The sequence below is a fragment of the Anas platyrhynchos genome, chromosome 12 (genome assembly GCF_047663525.1).
Source record: "Anas platyrhynchos isolate ZD024472 breed Pekin duck chromosome 12, IASCAAS_PekinDuck_T2T, whole genome shotgun sequence".
Taxonomy (NCBI): Eukaryota; Metazoa; Chordata; class Aves; order Anseriformes; family Anatidae; genus Anas; species Anas platyrhynchos.
Genome location: NC_092598.1, coordinates 14,370,083 through 14,392,634, shown reverse-complemented (window position 1 = coordinate 14,392,634; position 22,552 = coordinate 14,370,083). Strand labels below are relative to the sequence as shown.

At 39.5% G+C, this 22,552-nt stretch overlaps 1 protein-coding gene across 4 annotated transcripts in view; it reads right to left on the bottom strand.

Moving 5' to 3' along the window:
• SLC12A4 (solute carrier family 12 member 4) overlaps positions 1 to 22,552 on the bottom strand; it is a 49,341-nt gene that overhangs the window by 21,887 nt on the left and 4,902 nt on the right. Inside the window, exons 1-4 of one of the 4 annotated variants that reach the window (XM_072043922.1) lie at positions 16,364 to 16,424; positions 7,893 to 7,987; positions 5,584 to 5,715; positions 4,385 to 4,405 (exon numbers count right to left, since the gene is read on the bottom strand). In XM_072043922.1, coding sequence (XP_071900023.1) covers positions 4,385 to 4,405; positions 5,584 to 5,715; positions 7,893 to 7,987; positions 16,364 to 16,409 — 294 coding nt within the window. In that variant the 5' untranslated portion in view covers positions 16,410 to 16,424. Of the gene's footprint in view, positions 1 to 4,384; positions 4,406 to 5,583; positions 5,716 to 7,892; positions 7,988 to 11,458; positions 11,646 to 16,363; positions 16,425 to 22,552 lie in introns of those variants that run through there. The other 3 variants (XM_027467021.2, XM_027467019.3, XM_027467022.3) reach the window with 3 other exon arrangements.

Genomic DNA, 22,552 nt, shown 5'->3' with positions numbered 1-22,552 from the left:
TGTGCTGTTATAACCACAAACAATTTGGAAGCAATCTACAGGCAATCTTAATGTGTTAGTTTGGTTTTTTTTCATATTCCATATAAAAGGAATGATTTTACCTTTCTTATACTTAAATAATAGTAGCATCAGACTCTGAATTGCTTTTGACAGTGACTGTGAAAATGAAAATTGTTTACGTGACTTCACAGTGACTGCACACTACTGGCATTCAACACAGTATCTTCCAGAATTCTCCTTTGCCTCAATAGTTATTGCCAAAGGACAGTCAGGTCTCACACAACAATATCAAAGTGCCACTGGGAAAGGTTTAGTTTCAAGGAATAAAAGTGGTCCCTGGTGGTAGCACACCTGGCACTGGCAGCAATTCAGAGTCCAAAATCTCCGTGGTTTTCTGCCAAGACTTTTCATTGCTTCCATATTTTAAGGTTTTGTTATTCATTTAAAATCACACAGAATGCTGAAACATAGGGGGAACCTAACTTCTCAAAGGTTCATCCCTTTTCACACTTCTTTGCATTAATAAACTTGAATTCCAAACCATATTACCGATGGGCAGCATCCAAAGAAACCCATACATAATCACCTAAATGACAAGGATATTAAAGGGAGGTAACAAAACTTGTTCAAATTTGACTCCACATAGCAGTAACGAAATGCAAAAATAAGAAGCCATAACATGCATTCCTGTAAACAAATCAGCCATGAATCAAAAGCAATGGTACTTAGGACATGCATATTACTATCAAAGCAATAAAGCAGCTAACTTCATTCTTGCCTTGCCTTCACTTAGGAAAGAATGAATTAGCTAAGGTAAGGCAAAAGTATATTTTGGCACGCAAAGCAAAATCCTAAAAAATACAGTGGTTATAGTATCACCAGGTTAAAATAAGTATCTGAAGGAATTCAGTGCAACTTGCAATTGCATGTTACAATTTGTAATTTCCTCATCTGCATTTGTAATTTGCTGTGTCTGAGGTGAAAGAAAGCCATACTTCAGAACAGGATCCCAACATTTCATTGTTAGAAATACAAGGAACTGCTAGCCAATTTTTTTTTTTATTATTTTTTTTTTTACATCAGCTTTGAATTCCCTCTGTGACTGAAGCTAAACCTCCTAAGTAAAGTGGGCAATGGGACCGTGTGCTGGTGGTCAGCAATGGGCTTACCCTGCATGACCAAAAGGGTCAGAATGGATCCAGAATGCTCTTATTTGGCTGCTCCCAATGCCACAGTACAAAGAAGTCCCTAAATTTGCCATTTCTACAAAAATTACTACCCTACAGGACTGAAAGCTTTCTCAGGACAATGTACAAGGATGAAAGGAATTGCTGTCTTCTGATACTACCAGAAATGACACTTGTACAGAAGTATTTTGATCAGGGTAAGGATTTTGAAATGAGTTGTTCCAATGACTCAGCAGAGGAGAATTTTCTCAGGCTATTCTTTTTAATACCATCCTTGTTTCCTCAGAAGCCCAACTTATTGCCATTACACAGCAGGGGCAGCACAGCTGTATATTCTACACACAGTGTGCCAAGCACTAGCAAAGCAGGTGAGTTTTCAGCCTGCCTGTTATACATCTCTCAACATCTGTTTCATTTGCATAAGAATTTGCCTTCACTCAGCTCTTTCTTATCTGTTCTACTTGGCAGTTTTGCTCTAGTGTTCATCATCCCCTCCCCATCCCTCTGGAGAAGCCCTTTTTGTGTATCAAGTGACAAGCCAGCTCCAGCCACAGAGGAACTGCGCATTAATTGCATAGCTATGAGACTACTGCAGAGCACAGCAGCCTAGCCTAAGAGATGCACCAGTGTCTGCCAGAAGATGAAACCCAAACCACAGCATTACTAAGTGCACCTGAGGCATAAGAGTTTACTCTGTATTTTCTTACCCTGTGGAATAAAAAAAATACAGCCATGGAATGAATGATGCACAAATATTGCTTGCACCAGCTTGTTCAGAGAAATATTCAACACCAGTAATCTTCAGCAATTTAACCCTTTTTATCCATTTTTTTAATCAACATTAATTGTAGTAAGTGATACTGAACCAGTACTGAAGCTTTAACAGAATGCAAACTGAAATAAGAAGGGCATTACATTCAGCCTCTGCAGCTGTCAAATAAAACTAATTAAACAACCCAGGCTGCACAAAGGAAATAATACAAAGGCATTCTGAAAAACACTGGTTTAGTTTAGTTCCACTGAGAAAGGACAGAACAATCTCAAAAATCTCAGTTTCAGTGATGCAGATCATGTTTCTGTATGTGTGGCATTCTCTCTTATCAGCTGCAGACACATAATTGATACAAATATTGATCTGAGGCTGAAGGACATTATTTCCATTGTGCCAGTATGACGGGTCATCAAAGCACTTGCCTGCAGGGCTCAGGGACATTGATCAGTAATGACAGCTCTTGGGGCTGCTCTGTAGCATGAGGACAAACAGCAGCACAGAAATGCTCTGCCTTGTTAAAAATACATGAGCTAAAATACTTAATCTAATTTCCACCATGAGAAAGGGATATTTTATAGCACTGTGACTACTAAGTGCTTTAATACAAGACTGTATTTATAAAACAGAAAAAGCAACCCAAATCTCTACCCTGTTACAATGCAGTAGCATCATTTTTTTTCTGATGTATATCTAACACAGGATGATACCATCAAAAATACCTGATGGAAATGCTGAAGCAGGGTAATATATTTATATTGACCTGTTTTGCACTGAAATTGTCCTGATCTTTACTTGTACCTTCCACAAACTCTGCATTAATTATTCCAAGAGATTAGAAGGGGGATTAGCCATTTTCCAGAGTTCATAGAAATAGCAAATCTGTTTTGGTCTTGTCACTTTGGAAAGCAGGAGTCAGTAACAATGATCTTCACAAGGCAAAGCACCTCATTATCTACTCATTTAAACTTAAAATTTGAAGAAAGATCTCATTTTTTTGATACCCACCACTCAGAGATTTCATCACTTTATGTGTGCACAACTGTGTGTGCTCTCTCATGCTCTCCTCTTTAATTTGAAAGGATCTGATCGGGGGGAGAGTGGTGTGCCAGCTCACAAAAGAGTTCTCATTCAGAGACTTGCCTTACCAGCATAGATAGAAATATATTCACTTACTGAAAGGACTGCTTTCTTCTTTCAATTTTTGAATACCAGATCTGGAGTCTGCTAACCCTCCTTGCTCAAGTTTTTGTCAATAAGATGCCAATTCAGTAAGTAACACAACAGGACAGGCAGCTCACCTTTTGTCAAGTTAGTTGGGCATGTATCAGCTGAACAAACCCAGGAGAACATTCAGCAATGAGTCAGTTACCAAAGCTGCCACTCATAAACTATATGGGCCACCTGCTCCCGTGCTAATGCTCAGATAGGAAGAACAGGGTATCAGCAGTGCATCGGTTCTTGCTTCAAAAATGACTAAAACCAAATGTTTTAAGAAGTTCTGAAAATCCATGGAAGAATCTCATTTGTACAGTGTCTAGATAATTTCAATGCACAGCATTGTACAGTTTCCCATTTTTAATGATATAATTATTGGCCGAGTTATTATTTGACTTCATTATACTCTATGAGATGTTTAAACTTTTGTATTGCTTATGGCAAGACAGGGAGAAGAAATTCAAAGTACTGTTATGATATTGCAATTGATGTAATTTATCTCAGAGACAAACATGCTAGGCAAAGATTCACTTAAGGAAATAGCAGTGTTTACACAAAAAACACTGAGATATTAACACAGGGTAATACTATCATTTTTGGAATAGTTACCCAATTCATTCGACAAAAAAAAAAATCTGAGAAGTCTGTAAACACACATTTTAGGGGCACGGTAAGACAGAATTCTAGACAATTAGAAGCCCGAAGTGCATTTTACTATAGAAGCATAGCTTTCATGAGGACCATATTTCTTTTTTTTATAGCCGTCAACAGTTTCAAAATACTTAAGTGTTTACGTGTATCATGTGTAGACACAGAAACACTAACAAACACTACATGTTACTCTACTGAGGAGTTAGAACAACTTCTCACTTTACTGTTATTTGCTGAGTTTCTTCCATAGGAGACTATACTGTCTTAACCAATATTACACTGCATCACCAAATTCTCTTAATTCTTTCTCAATAGGGAAATAAGCAACTGGCTTACAGATTAGACTGCATCATACGCTGGTATCCTCCCTGGGCAATCAGCAAGGAAACTAATAGCAAAAATGATTAGAACTTTATCTGAACAGTAAGGACCTGCCTATTACATCTCCTTCCACTCTGTCTTTGCTAGGATAACAACCAATCTGCTTTTGGTAACAAGAGGTGGAAATATTTTTTTTTTAGCTTATGCAATATCACCAAGTTAACAGCAGATGCCTCACCTTATTCCCCTCAACAGCATGCTAAAACAGAGATACAGATGAGATTTCATATTAGCAATGTCAAGGTAAAAACTTTGCACAGACTCAGTAATTCGCATACTACAAGTATCATGCAAAAGAAACTCACAGTTAAAAAGTTTAAGTTACTTTTTTGATTTAAGGTTGAAGTACCAAAATGCAGTACAGCACCTACACAACCTTCACTCAGTCTTGTAATGATGTTATATTAACCCCAACACTGCAGCACTTTAGTCCCAGATAAAACTGAACTTTAAGCTTCATGTTGACTAAACAAGCAGAGTAAGGAAACAGTGTGAGCAAGAGAGCTGGAATCCAGCATTCAGCATGGCGTAATGTGCATTCTCTTTGAGAACAATGTGCTGTTTTTCAGCATTATCACTTCCATCTCCTTTTGAAACGGATCAAAAAGTTTTGACAGGACAATATTATGAAATCTGTAGAATTCAAACACTATCTTCATTTTCTGGAAAGCTTTCCTTTGAAAAAACTGACAGGCCTGCAAGTGTCATAAAATGCAGCCCTACCACTTAGTTTTAGCACCAACTAAAACCCTTGCCTGACTGCCAGAGCACTGACAACAGCAGTTAGAACATAGCCCCTGTGATAGAAATCAAACTACCAACAATCCAACCTCACCTTCTACTTACTTATTACAAGGCCAGCCCAAATGGGCTAACCATCTAACTGCTGATCCTTCAGGGTGGAATTCAGTTGCTTAAGAGCCTATCAACCACAATGACACTTGAGCTGCCCTGGGGTGTCCAATCTGACCTCCACCCACCACTCTTTAAGGGCGTTGTCTCCTTCAAGCCCTGTGTCATACCTAACAGGCTTGCAGAGATCTCTGATATTACCCAGCACCTCAAACAGCACTAGGGAAAGCCGTTGGTTTTTGTTTGTTTTGTACTTCGATTCACAGCTAAAAGCTTACCCTACCTAACCCCATTCCAAGTGTATATAACTGCAGAGTAGCGCACTCTCCTCAACCACTGGATCAGTTCCCATTTTTTGATGCCATCTGATTACCTACCACTGAGTTCTACAGTCTTCTTGGCAACACTGCCACAGCACCTCACAGCTACAGAAGTTAAGATAAAGTGTAAAGGAATCCAGCTCTCCAAATTCACACAGGGAACTATTCAGTTTGTTAGCTGGCCACGGAGAGAATATTTACTTACTTTTGATACTTTCTTCTTGGAGCCATCAGTGCTTTCTGCTTCTTCATGTTCCTTAACACCCTGGGTAAGGTTTGTGTAGTTGACCAACTTGCCAAGCAGAGATGACACTTTTGGTCGTATATCGAGTTCTTCCTGTGGAAGAAAGCAATAAGTCAGCTTCTGCAAGCCACTTCATTTGTGGAGAGGAGGTGGGGTCATGCCTTCCTTGGCATGAGGCTGCCAAGGAACACACCAGTGAAATCAACAAGGGGAGAATGGAATATTTCATGGTGCATGAACCACTGAGGAGAGGGCTTATTTCTGAAATGAGGGCAACTGACAGGAAAAGGCCATAGCAACAGGTATGCACTGTATGCACCCTTCTCCTTATGTACTGGAAAACACAATGTACAGCAATAAAGCAGAACTTTGAGCTTCAGGACTGTACAAAAATGAACATGTGCCGTGCATGAATCTCTAACATCAACGTACAACAACAGATATAGTTTTAAAAGATTCAAGTTTCCGAATAAGCCAGTCTAATGCTTGAAGTCCAGTTGTTGCACGCACGTGTGAAGTCTGAATCACTTCATTACACTTTTCAACTGTGTAATCTAATTCATGTGGAACTAGATAAAATCCCAGAAGCCACATGTATAGAGCCTCACAGTTTTAGATTCTTCCCATCCAACCTCTACTTCTGAAAGTAATTTCAAGAACAAACCAGTGGCTTCCCCATGCAAACAAATGCTTTCCTCAGACAAAGAAGGAAAAATAAAAAAAAATCTGCAGCTCAGTGAAACAGCTAGCCTGCAAAGAAACTAAAGTAGGACAAAGTCATTCTCTTCCCTTTTCTCTCTGAAACTGAAATGCCTTACATGTCTAATTGCACAATAAGCAATGCATGGCAAAGAGAAACAGCTTTCTACACAGAAAATCAAAGCTGATTATGAAAGATTTCACTGTCTGAAGTTCTACCATACCTTCATGTATTGTCACGAATGGTTTCTGGGAGGATCAATGCTTTGCAGCTGATGCAGAAACCGACCCCAAACAGTAAAAAGGTAATGCCATGAGCTAAGCATCCTTTTTCTTATTCTTTCCACAAATCTCATGTATGAGATTTCCTAGAGATGAGACATTTCCCATCTTTAAAAACCTGGTTGAAGTAATGTGCTCTCCATTCAGCTGAGCAGCATAGCCTTTGTGTTACCTGCTCCTCCTCCTCTTTAGCACTACAGAAACAGCCTGCAGCATTGCTGTGGTACTGTGCTATTGCTTAGGAAGGAGGCGGGCATGTAAGTAGCAGCACTAATGCCACAAATGGCAGGACTAACCATGACCTGCAAACCAGTTTATCCTGGTCATGGAATCACTGTGCCTTGGAGGAATGAGACACTGGAGCTGGGAGAGTGCTTCCAAGTCTTTAGCTCAAGCACTCTGCCATGCAAACACTTTTGTAGGAATTCCAGGGTGAGTTGCTATCTAGCAGGCTAATTATACATGTCAGGCTCGATGCCACACAGCTGGACTTCGCAGGGGCCAGCCTGGCTGGGTGTAGTTAACCAGGATCACTGGGAAGCAGTAACTCAGGAGCCCAGCTGGAAAGCAGCTGCAGAGCCATGCATAAACTCTCTGCACCACTCCCCAGAACCTGAGCTTCTGAAAACATTTTTTAGAAGCTTGGTCTTAGCACACCATGAGATATTTTCACTTAATGCAGTGCCAATGAAATGAGGAGGAGGATTCTGCTGGGCTTGGTGTGGGTCCAGATGGCCTCCTGCATAGGAGTCTGGTCCTCCTCACTTCTGCGTGGAATCAGTCACTGCTCTCTGCCCCGCAGTATCTGAGCTATTCCATCCTAGAGAACGTCCCACCATTACCTCAGACAGCAAACACATATCCACAACCACAAGTGGTGAAGAAATCCCTATTACTGATATACTGCAGGTGTAATACAGGACACCCAGGCTAATTTGCATACCTGAATTTAGGCACTCTCCTGCAGGAAAATGCAGTGCTTCTCAACAAAGCAAATTGGCTGAGGCTCATTTTCCACACTGCTCAGCCCACAGAGCCACAGCTTCACTATTTAAATTCCTCAAGTCACCTCTGGTACCATTACACTTTGCTGCGTTATAAACTTACCCTTAAACATACCGACAGGTTTTTAGATACCAGACTCCCACTGAGTGAGAGTTACATACCAATCCACCTGGATCTTTGCAATGCTCTACCTTCCACTGAATGATAAATATTATATATTCAATCCCTCCCAGCTCAAAAGATCACAAATCACATCAAAAGTTTGAAGAACACTTAGAAATTACCTCAAACAAGGCCAGATTTCTGTCATAGTAATCACCTCCCTTGCCAGCTTCTGAACTGTTGAGGAAAGGACTGTTTTCTTTATGGTTGCCATGACCTGCAAAGAAAAACAAAGCAGATTTTGGTAAAAACGGATAAAGAGAAATCCCAAGGAAACTTTGTAACCTTGACAAAAAAAAATCCACAGGGAATAAACTTGTTTGTTCAACCAAATCCGTTTCTTTCAGTATCTAATGTTATGCCACGATATCGATATCAGAGACGTGACTCTGTCAGGGGAGGTTTTGCTCTTTCTATTTCTCTGTTTCCATCAAAGCAGACTAACAAGTCACTGCAAAGCAAAACGTACAAGTAGGGTCCCAGCTAACCCCCAGCTGGGCCTTTGTTCTCTAACGTTTCCTTAGATGACTACTCCTTACACCGAACTGCGACAAGTCAAGATACAGTTCTTCTGCACCCGGAAATCTCTCCTAACACTGAGAGTAACTTGTGAGCAGCATGTCCAAACAGATCGGGTCAATATAATAAGACTGAACAATTCAAAAACTAGACTCTGTTGCTACAATACCGGAAAATATCAACCAAAAAGCTCCTCCACCCCGCCGCCCACGAAGTCCTAGACATAAAACCACACTGACTTCATGAACCCTTACCACTTTTGTTTTAAACAGACCGTGCATTCTTCAGAGTCCTCTTACACTTTTAAATTAAAACCTAACAGCAGGTACAGCAAAAGCAAAGCATTCACATATGCAACAAACCATGAAAATAAAAAGATTATCTGGGAGAGCAGAAACTTTCTTTAGAAAGTATAAATTTAAAAATTAAAAAAGGGCAGTATAGTACAAAATAATTTCTGCCAAATGAAAAAATAAATAAATTTAAGAAAATTTAAAATTAAGTCGATTCCAGTAATCAGAATTTCTCTGACATGTGGCTCCCATTATCATCTGCTTGACGAACAATTCCTTTCAGTTCCTTTCTTTTGCTTATAACTCTTCACTCCCTGCTCTTTCAGCCAACAGAAACTAAAGAGATTTCCAAAAGTATCTCCTTAAGAGAAGGTCAATCCAAGGAATACTCTTTCTATTTACCAAGAAAAAAAAAAAAAGTAACCACTAAAGAAACTGAAAATGAAAGGAAAAACAGATTATCTCAAATGAAAAGATGGCAAGTTAAAGAAGCCTTGTACGCTGACTAGGAAAAAAAAAAACGAGATTAAATAGCTGGATTTTGGGGTGCATATTTTCACTGATTAAAGTAATCAATTCAACAAGGCTATGCTAAATTATTTTAATACCATGGAAGTGTAATTATTTCTGCATTGTGAGATCTGAATCAACTTACAAAATTAACATGGCAGGCAAGTAGAAGACTCTTTCCCTACACACACTGATCAGCACATACCCCACCGTTACCAACATTATTGTTTCTAGCAAAGTAATATGAGAAATTTCAGTGCTATTCTTGCTGAAGGGAAGCAATGCACATGAGGAAGCAGTGTTTGCTGGAAATTGCTCACAGGTGCTTTGAGCAAAACCGGTGGGGAAAAACTCACAAACAACAGATGTCTTTGTAAGTTTCTGGAAGTAATCACTTAGCAGACTGAAAATATTGGTAGATAGCAGTCCGCTGTTTTTACATGCCTACTGCTTTTCTCACTGCTCTGAGGATTAACACCGAAGTGTGGATTAGCAGCTGCCTTGCACTTGTCTCAGCCTACTCGCTGACCCTACCTACACGTAAGGGATGTTCACATTGCTGTATATTGTCAAACTTTTGCATGACTAGGAAAAAAAATACCTGCATATTTAACAACACAGAATCAAAATAACATATTTATTTAAATAAAGACAAATACTTACTAAACAAATGGTAAGAACTACTTGCTTTCTGTAAACATTAGGTCTTTCATTGGCAGAGGGAGTGTACTAGACCAATTTTATTGCAGTTCATATTGCTTGCTATTCTGCAGTCCATTCTATTCTATTTTGGTCAAAGTACATTTGCAAGTCTTGCTGAGGAAATTGAGTCATCTGCCATAGATTTTACTTATGAAATTGAAAATAGGCGGGGTCCGTTTGACCACGAAAATTGAAAACTTTGGTCTATGCAGTATCTCCTCATTACACTTACCAAATGTAGCAGGGTCACAATTAACATTTTCGTTTGTTTGTTTGTTTTTTCCCCCCTCTCCTTCTTCTTCTTATCTCCTATATACTTGCTTTTACTTGCTTTTGTAATTCAAAGCTTAAAAAAAAGTCAAACAATGATTTTTAAATTAATTCTTTGCTGTTGTAATTTTCTTTGTTCTTAGCTTATAGAAGCAGTTTACCACTTCAAAAAAAGTATAGTGGGTGTTCCATCATTTGTAATGCTTACACAATCTCTCTCTTTTTATGTATAAAAATCATACTGTTGTCAAGATAGCTCATACATCCAATCCCAGATTTTTATAAAAGATGACAATTGCTTTGCTCTTTCAAAATGCCAAGCCTCTCATTACTGTCATCAGTGTAACTTGCCCTTGGTTAAGAAACATTACTTCATACCTTCTCCCTAAGCCTGACACAAAGACAGTGACTTAAGATCAATCAAGATAAGTGGCATTATTTTTTAAATGGATCTTCATTTTACTGCAGTACATTTTTAATCACTGGTCTCTTCAAAAGCTCTCTGTCCTTCTCAGAAAGAGCACCTGGCTCCTCACTCAGTCACCATTTGCATTTTCCAGTATCACCAAATTCCCTCCCATTGGCTTCCCTTCTGAATTTAAGTCCTTGGTGTGCTTGCTCTGTATATCTTCCTGCACACAGGAAGCTCAAACAAAGGTAACTGCGAAAGAAAATCAGCAACACTAGTGACTGGAATTAGAGCATTGTTTTTGCGATTGCTAGGGCACGCTTTTCTCTCTATAGAACAGTTCAGATGATAGAGAGATACAGCTGGCTTTTTACCACATTCACAGCACCAGCTCCATTATCCTGGAAGTACATACAGATTATGGATTACTGCCAGCTATTCAAAATAATAGCAAATTTTCGAACTCCATGATTCTACCAATCCAACAAAATGCCACATTAAGCCCCCTCTCAAAGACTGGTCACTTATACTCCACTGCTTGGCACTGTATGTTTACATTCAAGTTCTTTCAAAGAACGTATTTTAATTTCACCATTACGTGGATCTGCGTGCTACAGAGATGCGCCCTGCATCAAGAGGAGTAGAGTAGTACACTGAATAGTTAAAAACAGCTAATTAAATGATAGCCAAAATCACCTTCACTACAGTTGTATGTTTGGTGTAATCTCTACTTTTCATACATGTTGTAAAACAACACCAAGGTATTAATCTCAGCTTCTCTATGTCTGTATTCTGTTCCTGATTTCAGGAATAAAACCCATGGTGGATGACTCCATTTGCTCAACAAGAATCGCACAAGAATCAACAGGTGACCACACTCCAACAGAACAGAGTACAGCACAGCATGACACGTATTGCAATAAAATATTTGTACGGTATATTCTGTCTGCCAATGAGCAACAGCAGCATCTTCACACAGACTTACTTGAACAGGAAGAGCTTGTTATCTCCATCAGTTTTGGAAGAGTGCAGAGGTGACCTCGGAAAGATACTCTGGGGAATTCTCGCCCCAGCTTCTCACAAGGACAGTTTACACTCTGAAGCATGAAGTCTCCTGGGCGAGCACCATCCCGTGACATGGGCACAGTTTTCCACATTCTTAGTTATCAGGCCTTTGGTCTTGGACAGCAGCTATGTGATGTTAGTTTTCATGATGCAAGATTGTTTTGCAAGGAACATTTCATAAAGAGGGAGCTATATACTCTGCAACAGAGAATAATTTATTTGCCTTAGTCCCTAATTAATCTCAATTTGTGAGATAGGAAAGCTGTACGCCAAGTAGGCTAATGTTTCCTCCTCACTTGTTTCACTGCTTCTCAGTCTTCGTTATGTTTCAATAATTAAGGGTTCTTAATTATTAAGTTATTATTAATAACTTCTGAATGCTGCCAATTCTCTTCCAAACCAAATAATTCTATTTACAGCCACCACTACAACTATGCAGTATGGCTAAATCTCCAGCATATATGTAGATCCCTGCACTTTTTAGGGCTCCCTGACACAGGTACAGGCACAGGTCTAGAGAACAACATTCACTGTGTGGTTCAACTGGGTTCCATAAAACAGCAAAGATGCTCCATGGAACACCACCTAAACACCCCAACCGTGCATATATGGAAGTGTGCAAACACACCAGCCCAGGAGATAGGATAAAATGATAAATGCATGTCCAAACCTTTGCCTTGCTTTTATCTTATTGCCAGGAAAAAACACAGTAGCAAAACTCTACCAGACAGTCTGTGGGCTGATTGTACTGTGTTCTCCAAAAACTTTAGGTTGTCTTTAATAAAAGCAAAAAGACAAAGAACAGAGGATGGTGTTCACATAACTGCTTTCTTTTTGGAAGGTGGTTAGGCTAGAGAGCCAGCTCCCCTGCTAGAGCACCGTGTGTGTAAGCCTTCCGTGCAAGCCATCGTGTTTTCTTCGGTGAGGGATGAACACCAGGAATCAAGGAAAATTACAGACAAAACACCTACTTTAAAACAACTATAAGCAAGCCAGATTCGTGAGGATAAATGAAAGCTGAACAATTAGGCACGGCACAATTACTGTAAAGGCAGACCAGGAAGCTTTGCAGTGGTAAGGTGTACTCAGCCAGACTAGGTCGATAATCATCCCTGGGAGAAGCCAGCAGGAGCGGCTGCGTGACTCGACCTGTCGAGGTTTTGTTCCCTATCGTCAGTTTCTGAACTCCCTTTAAGAAAACTACCACTCCCGTTCTTCATCACGCTTGGTTAAATAAGTGGAAATTAGTACATCTTAAAACACCCTCAGATCTTTCCATTTGGACATGACTAAGCCAGATACTCACTAGTTCTTATGGAGGCTTTACCTACGTGACAAGTTAAGGCGTGCTGAAGGCACGGATGGACAGGCTTTCGTCTAGCCAGCACCAATAACAGGAAAAGTATAGTAATGCAAATTAAGCTGCAGTTAGGCTTAAAATGTTAAAAAAGGATTCCCAAGAGGGCTGTACTTTGATACAGCCTGTGACGATGATACGTAGCGTTCCTGCAGCTCCCTGCCTGAGATACTGAGACCTAAACCTTAACTACATCCCTTCAGCTCAGTGACAGAGCTCTGAGCAGAGATTCATTAGAAAACCAGACATTCAAAGAAAACCCTGTGACCCTCCTGACAAGATAATTGAATTTCTGGAGCAGGGTAGGAGCTAATATCTTCTTTGTAATTGCACTGTGCATGCACAGCCTCCCTCGTGCACACCACAGTAAAAATATTTTTGTAATGAAATTGGCTGCAAAGCAGCTAGCACCACGTTTTACAAGCATCACTGGTCACAAAGCCTGTGACAGTGAGAGACAGGCTGAGAGGTTTTCATGCACAGAGAACATTAAAAATAAATAAATGTAACTTAATCTAAGATTTAATAAAATTTTACAAATATTTTTAATATTCCATCATATTTTAATATTCCATCTATAAATGACACTGGAGTTGAACATCAAAAGGTAGAGTGGCTAATAACCCTGCAGCTGCTGAGGGATTCCTTTAACCTAATTTCAGCTCTCTGAGCAGTTATGTTCAACTAATCGTGTCGGCTTGCTCTTCAGTCAGAAATAAATGGCTGAATTAGCAGATCCCTGGACTATGTCTCCTGTACATACATCTTGGCATGCTGAAAATTACACTGCTGCAGAGAACCTTAACTTCAATGAAAACCTAATTTAAAGATTGAAGACATGCAAAGCTGATCCCCCAGCAGAAAACACGTTTGTTCTGTTTGGATGATCCATTTTGGCTTTTGTAGATTTTTGTGTGTCAGGATCTTCACAGACTTCTATACAAGAGATCATAAGGCCTGAACTCAGTTTGAATTTTTGCCCATAAAACAAAATAAGTTTGCTAGACTTACTGTTCTCACAAGATCTGGAAGCAAATGAATACACACGACAGATATTCTACAGCAGAAAAAGTTACAGGAACAACGGGATTGATGCAAACATTATTTTCAGGTCAAGTATTTCTTTCTTGCAGAACCGAATAGTTTCATTAGTCAACACGTTTTAATGAAGACATCTGTTCACAGCCTTAAGGATCAAATTTTAACACAAAAAGCTGCCAAGGCCCATTTTTATTATACTTTGGGGTTTGTTTGCTTGTTTTTACAAAAAGGAACTGTTGTAACACAGTGTTTTGACAAAGCACTGTCCAGATGGTAACAGTGATATTACTTTTCCAAACACTTGCATCTTAAGATAAAAGGTGGTTCCCTCGAAAAGGCTGTGCAGTGTTCAGATAGCATTCTTAGCAGAGACAGTAAAGTTTTGCAGAACTGAGTATTGCTGAAGAATAGAAAGCCCTAAATAAATTTCTTGGCCTTTCCTAGTAGTTCAAGAACCCTGATATCTCCACATTTGGCAGCAAAGCATTCTAGAGTATTGTTGATGTGTATCAAGAGACCACCATGTTTAGATAGCCTAAGAAAAACGCAGATGACAGCACTCAAATACATTCTAAATCTGTTTATGTTCTTTACTTATGTGGCCCCTCACATGGGCTCAGCAAAACTTCTGCTCTTAGGACTGTCACGAAACCTCCTTCTTAGTGAATTTGGAAACTATAACAAATTATTCAACTTACAATTATATATTTTGTTTTTGCACAGATTATAACCCGTAAATTTCATAAATAAAATTCAGATATGGGTTCTTTTCTTGAATCACTCATGATCAACTACTTAGCAAAAATCCTAATCCAATGTTAGATATAGTCCAAAGAGATCTTATTCAAAATAATAGTAATAAAGACAGCCTATTAAAAATGTTTGTTTCTCCACAGACAGCACACAGCTAGCCAGAAATAAGAAACATTTTTGAAATACAAATTCTGATTATAAACTCATTCACTGAAGTAGCACTGGCAGCTCACATCACAAATCTGATACGGAATATTAATTTATTTGCGCTTTATCTACAAAGTAACCAATATTATCTAAAAGATTTTTTTTAATGTAAAAAAAAAATCAAAGGACACTTTGTAATATTCAGCTTTTAATATATAGCTTTTTAGTATGTATTTAATATTTAGCTTAAGTTTTTTCAAAAACTGAAAATGAGAATTTCATTGCTCTGCAATAGCAAAAGGTTTATAGTGACCTTCCCAGATTAAAAAAAAAAAAAAAAAAGAAAAACAACTCAAAGTATTTTGAAAACCTTGCTAATTTTTCAGTTATTCTTTTATTGTTTGCTTTTAAGTGTGTTGTTGTTTTGTCTGGGTTTCTTTTCTGTTCATTTTTTCCTTTTTGAGTAGGAGTACATTTACATCAGAAATAGATTCACGCTACAAAGCAGGCGCTGGCAGTGAAATAACTGATAACTGTTAATGCCAGTTCACTTAAGACCTTGGACCACTGAGTCGATTTTCACTGCAGGTGGCAGAAAGCACGAGCCATAAATCCCAGGCTGCCCCAGTATTTTATGAAAATAAAGGCAAAAGGCACACTAGGTACCAAACCATGCAACAGTAAGTTCTGTGAGAGAACAGAATGAAAGTGCAGATTGATTATTTTAACCTGGACAGCTTTTAGGCAGCAAAAAGACCCTCTGTACTTTAAACACAGGCTCAAACTATCACTGCTACACTGACAGCACTGAGCTCCCACATACCACAGCCAGACACACGCTTCCATCAAAAAACGCAGGTTAGGGCCAAACTACTGACGTGGATGGGGATTTTAAAAACATAAGATGCTCACTCACCATTTTAAGACTAATGCATAGCATTTACTTCACTGTGGATTACCACTGTCATTAAAATTTTGCGTTTACTGGATTTTACCCAACAGGTAAAGCGTGTTTCTTTGGCACTACTCTGCAGATACCATGCACATGCTTACAGTCAGCAACAGCTTTGGCATCTGCAAAAGCTACACAAAGCATAGTTTTACCAAAATAAATAAAATTCCATACTGTTGATAATATATTAGTTCCTCTAAAACACTTCAGAATTCTGAAGACTGCATTTGGTTGTGCTCTACATGAAAGAAACAGCCAAAGCTTTCCCAGACAACCCAGACTACGGTTTGGCTGTAGCAGAGTAAAGAATTAAATGCAGAGCTAAGCAGAGATCTTTGATTTCTCCCTAAATAAACATCCATGAAGTTACTATCAGACTTTCACTGTACTTTGCAAAACTACATTAGGGAACAGCTTTACCAAACAAGTTGACTTATATTACACAACTCAGAGGACTTAGCAATTTAATAATAATAACCCTGTTTCAGAAAATGCAATGATTTTACTCCTCAGTAAAGATAGCTTCAGAACAGTGTAATCCTATGTGGATATTAACACCAACATGAAGTACTTACCCTTCATCAGTAACTCTTTGCCATTTGCAGTTATTTGGTTTACCATTATTCTTCCTTCTGCTCTTAGCACATGCTCTAGTAAACGCCTTCTCTGTGAAGTCCTAAGGATCAGACAAGTTTAATATCGTATTCCCAAAAGAACTTTTCCTACCTCTGACAAACTGACTGCTGGCTGCAGTGCTCTGTGGGACTTACCTCTTTCAGGAAGCAAGAGGGCTTCTTAGAGAAAGCTAAGCCAACATTGATATACTCCTGGCATTATAATCCTTTCAACACTGAGAAAATATACAAATGTCAAGTTCTCACTGAAAATGCTGTTCGTGAAATCTGAATCCAGCCACATCTAAGAGGCACTTTGCCAGCTGTTTGCACACTTACTCAGAAAAGCGTTTGCCACAGATCTGCTGCTTGCTGAGTGCGGAATCAGACAGCATTTTAAAGCTGCTAATGCCGTGAAGAGTATGGCTCTGTGACGTTTGCCCTCCAGGCACTTCAAGTGAAAACAGTGATGTATTTCTTTCCATCTTCAATAATTTTTTACTATGATTACCCATTAGTGGATGAATCATATGAAAGATCACATACACACACAAAGCATCTGTATGATGAAATGGAGGTTTATATAAGATATAGAGGCAGATACTAACTTAATGATTCTAAGTAGTTCATAATTACCAGAACGCTATACATTCTGCTTGTTTATAAGGAGGTCCTTAAACCACACACACCACAATGAAACTATCTACATTACCCAGTAGCTGTAACCACCAAGAATGTCTCGGCGATTAAAAATGCCAAGTCACTTTTGAGAAATGGATTTAGGAACTCACGTTGCTTAAGAGCTTTCATAATATAACTCTTCATCGCCAGCTGAAAAACACTATAAAAACAACCTTTGTACTTCACTGTAATCCACTTCAGAGGTTCTTTCATGTGGAACAACTCCAAATCGTTTTCTCACGACTATCCTCCCTGAAACTCAGTCCCCTCACATGCATGAAGGCATCTCAGATAAGACACGCCCTGTGTCAAAACACAGGAAGAATGTTTTTCTGCAGGGAAAATGCTAAAATACATTCTCAGTTTCTCTGAAAGGCACCAAGCTACGTCTACGAGTCTGGCATACAGATTCTATGGGATATTCAATTCACTTTTCTCTCTGATATCAAAAAATGGAAATGGTTTCCAGCCCTGTACCCATTCCGCTAAGCATGTCTGTGCAGTAAGAAAGATGAACATAGACTAGAAAGAAAACACACCAAGAATAAAAGCCAACTGCACAAGCCACTAAGTGAGAACAAGCAGCTGGGAACAGTGACCATGAAGTCAGTATTGTCACCAGCTCACAAAATGTAGAGCAAGAGAGCAAGTAGAACTGGAGGAGATGGAAGCAAGAGTGCTAAGTATCTCCAGACATACAGAAAGTAACTGAAAAAAAGGTTTCAATTAAAGGTTTAAATTACTTTGAGAATTTCAATGTATGTACACGTTACACATTACATACTACACAATGTCTGTAATAGACATTTACTATCCACTCTTGGAAGACAATGAGAAGACATCCATTTTATCTGTCAGTTTACTGTGAACCCCTGAATGCTTTATTTGCTGTCAGTTAATTCATACAGAAAGTGGAAACTATTAGATTTTTCTTGCATTTGAGTAGGACTTTGTTCCATGTGAAAACAGAGCATGCAAGGGACTTTTTTTTTTTTTTTTTTTTTTTTTTTAAACTAAGGGAAAGAAAAAAAGGATGTATATGCTCCAAGGATGAAAAGTCAATCTTTCTGTGTGAAGTGCTACAAATGTCCAAAACTCACTTGCAACCATGGTCACTTCTGCTCCACCGGTCAGGAATTAAATAAAGCACATGCAACAGAAGGTAAGTCAGAGGAAACTCAGGGACATCTAACAGTGAGCTTAGCCTACCTGCCAAACACGTGCTTCCACCACAAAAGATACTGTGTCTTCAAAAGGGCAAGGGCAAAGCACCACCATTATTCTCTATGTGTTGCCTTCAGTTACAACTTTAAAGCTCCCTGCATGTACACTAAAGGGCACTGTACAAAAAGGCAGATAACCATCCCACTGTCTGGTTAGACAGCATTGGGATGTAGCAAATAAAGCTCAGCTAGACTTCCTGACACGTCCAGCTGCAATGCCCCTGAAACTAATCCATGACATCGCCCCTACATTCTCTGGGACATATAGCCACATCAAAAGTAAACGGTTTGTTTCTGCTGGGGCAATATGACTTGGATTTAAGTTACATCCATGCAGGAATTGAATTTGGCTAAGGTTGGCAAGGTTTTGCTGATGATGCTCTAGAAACAGCTCTGCTCTGGAGATCATGTCCCAGTACAGAGTAAAGAATACAAATTATGAATGTAGGGAAAGGAAGGGATCCTGGAGGGAGGTGATAGAATACCCTAAACCAATTTTGGTGCTGAACACTTCATAAACCAACAGACTGAACAGTGATAACTGGAACAGAAAAAAAAGCAGAAAATGTTTGTGAGCAGTAAGTTCTGAGATGAGACTTGCAAATCGGTTAGGGAACCCCTACTTTTTGTCCTATGCATCAAATTTGAAAACAAATATATACTATGGCAACGGCAGTGAAAGGGAAGTCAGATATATTACTTAGAGGTGGATCAGGACTGCAAAACTCCTGAATACAAAGGTAGAAAGCAGAAGAGAAACAGTAATGTGCTATTCTCCATCAGAGAGGGTGCAGCAGCTACACTGTCACCTTGAATTACTCCAAGTCCCAACCCAGACTTGACTTCCTCCATGAAAATCCAGAGGTGGACTTTGCACACAGCGATTAAGCTCAGGGCTGCTCAGCCTGCAAGCACAGACAGAGTCATGACACAAGGTAGCACTGCTATAGATAATTCTATGAAAAGCAATTATACTCCAGGGCATAAGATTTGTGTTTTACTGCCTCAATCAGCAATTTAAAGTATGCAAGAGCAAGCCTTAACAAGTTTCCTTAGGAGTTACCCTAACTCAGCAGATGGGCAGCTTCTAATGGCACACCAGAAGAGTGCTTCTTTCCCTTTGACACGGAAGTGAAAGGCAAACGTTCACTCTGTTGCCTTACCGTAAGGAGATAACTGTGAAGACTAGATGCTGTTCTAAACTCTTCAAACAAAAAAATGCTGGATACTGGAAAAGGAAAAATGAAAGATAGCAAATAAGCTGTAGAAAATAAATACAGTTTAATTCAGGCGTAATTAGCTCGAACCTGTACGTAGTACTGCATGCCTCTGTCCAAAACAGCCTGCGTCATCCCTCCTCTCCCAGGATCTTGTTATACAATCTCTGCTGCAGTTCCCTGTAAGCCAGCTTCCAACATCAGCTTGCAGCTTTGATTCTAATTTTCTAAGTGATCAATGGATTGCATCCTAGTTATATGACGGACCACGTGGCAGTCAATGAAAGAGTTCGGCTACTAGGAGAACACAGGTCACTCGGGAGGCAAATTAAGGGTTCTGGATTCAAGTGGATAGACCCATGGGGCACATTTCCAGGTGACATCAGGCAAAGCCAGAACCCGAATAGCTCTGGAAATGCTGTTATGGCATGCCCTAAGCAGACCAGCTTCTTGCCATTGCACTCTGACCACCAGGACAAAGCTGGGATGATGTCTGTCCTCTCGCTACCACTGGCATCTTCTCCCTCACCTCTCCCCCCAGCTGCCCTGCACAGCCTGGCACTGGCCTTGCACCATCTGCTTAGCAAAATGACATTTCACTTACATCTCCAACAAGTCTTAGGCTGCCTCCCATGAGCAAAGACAGCTAACTTGGCAGTTTTGCCAAGCGATCAACCTTCCCCGTTCATCCATAAGCTAATGAATGGAGCCAAAGCTCTTTTTGGTCAATTAGTGCTTTATCCTGCACATCTAACCCCACCTCTCTGTTCTACAGAGCAGAATGAAGATCAAAAGATGATTCAAAATATTCCACCAAGTACCTTTAATAGCAGCAAATATTTTGGGGGGGGGGGGGGGGAAGAATTCCTAGCACTGTCCTAACCCACACCTCTGTTGCTCAGACATGAATTAAGACTGCTGAGGAAAAAAAAAAGCTTTCTTTTTTCCAGGCCAAACCTAATACCTACCACAAAAAAAAACCTACCCCTTTAACTCACAAACTTCTTTTTATGGCCCAAAAGAGACAGTTTGAAAGGGCCACTCAGGACAAAGAGGCAGTTTGCAGCCAACAGAACAACCTCTGGATAGGTGTGCACTGGATGACAGAAGAGAGGGGACCCGTGCCACATAACAGCATGTAAGATGCTATCACATCCAAAACCCTGAAGAGAAGCTAACCACACATAGATTATAAGATCTGTATTTTTCCTGGTCATGTAGCTATTTTATATTTAAAGATAACATATTTAATGTATCTCAAATATTTGATATTGCTGGTATTTTTGGTGTATGGTGTTGTTGTTTTATATGCATCAAAAGAAGGTTTTGTCGGCTTTGCACTGACTACAGCAGCCAGCGGGAAAGATGCAGTTCTCCATGTGTGACAAAAATCCAAGTATACTGAAAGAAGTCATCCAAAGCAGCTCAGCTGAATGAACAAAAGATAGTACTACTCACCACTAAGGGACCACTTGGCATCACTTAAACAGATGCCTATTGAAAGCAAAGTAGGAAAAGGGATTTACAAAATCAAACAGCAAAAATACTGAAACTTTCTTATCTGTGAAAATGCAAATCAGCTCAGTATGGCATGACATCCAAAATTTCTGATTCAAAAGGTTACTGAAGACAACACAAACATTCCTAAAATGTAATTCCAGTAGACTTCAGATCATGTGTTAAAACGGTGCCTTTTTTTTTTTATCCATAGCTCATATAACAAAGTATTTCCAAAAACAAATGAAAAAAAACTTTAACCAATGGGTTAAAGATACAAAACCCTTGATCAAGTAAGTCTTGCACCAGTGGATTGGTAATATAAATTTTGCTGAAATACAAAATCAGTCTGCATATTAAGTTATTTCTTACATTGTAGTCAAGAGCAGATGTAAATTTTTAACCTGGTCTTGGAATGGAAAAACGCACCAAATGCAGCTTTGCTCTCTCTGTGGCACTGTGTGTTCCCATTCTCTTACATGCACTTAAAAAGAAAGCACTGATCACCAAGAGTGATTTTCTTCCAAGTTTTTGTTCTTCTACTTCAGTGAATGGCACTTAGTGTGTTTGGCTACATTTCCTCCTCAATGAAGCTGCAAAGTTACTTAGTCACCATTCCACATGTAACTTTAGAGCAAAAGTCAAATTTAAACTTTACATGCAGAAACGTATTCCTTCATTTTGCTGTCGCCGAGAACTGGGGGAGAAAGGAAGCGTCACTATGTTCTTTAAGGAAGTGGAATGCTGCAGAAATTTGCAAGGGCAAATGGAATAAACAACACAAATCAGTTTTACTTGTGAGAGAGACAGGTACCACAAATACAATGGAGGAAACCCAAAACCTGATCTGAATTCCATTAGGAGAGTGCAGAAATTGAATAAAAGACAGAGCTCCAGCATATTGAAAAAAAAAAGAAAAGGTTAGAAAAAGAGCTTCATTGAGACTTAGTTTGAAGCTCAGCAAGTCAAAAGGAGCAAGCATTTGCAGGTAAAGATAGAAAATCCACGTCTTTTCATGTACAGCTGCTTAGCCTTCTGATACAGGTGTTCTCCTAAGCACAAAAATGTCAGCAGCTACAAAAGACAGTTGGTGGCTTTTTTTTTTTCCCTATCTTCTCTTATTTTTTGCGACCTACAGACCCACACACAGCTACAGGAGTTGCCTTCAGCTTACTTAGACACGGCCTTTGCTGAGCTTTTCCAAATAACTCAAATACCAGAGAACCCACAAAAAGGGCTATGTTTTTCTATATTTAGTTAAAGTCTCCTGGCAGCCAGCAGCTAGCACTAAGGTCCCTTTAGTGCCGGACAGCTGCTGCCTCACCAGCTCTGTCTTAATCACGGTACTAGTTGGAGGTATGAGAGACATGCTTAGCAAAATTAACAGTTCATGCAGTAATGTGAACCTTTTCTTTCCGTGGCAAGCATTTTTATGGATGAGTTAAACCTGACAAGACCACACACTACTAAAAAAGACCAAGAAACTTGAGGTATCCACCCGGGAATCCATGAAAACAAGTCATACCAGATCT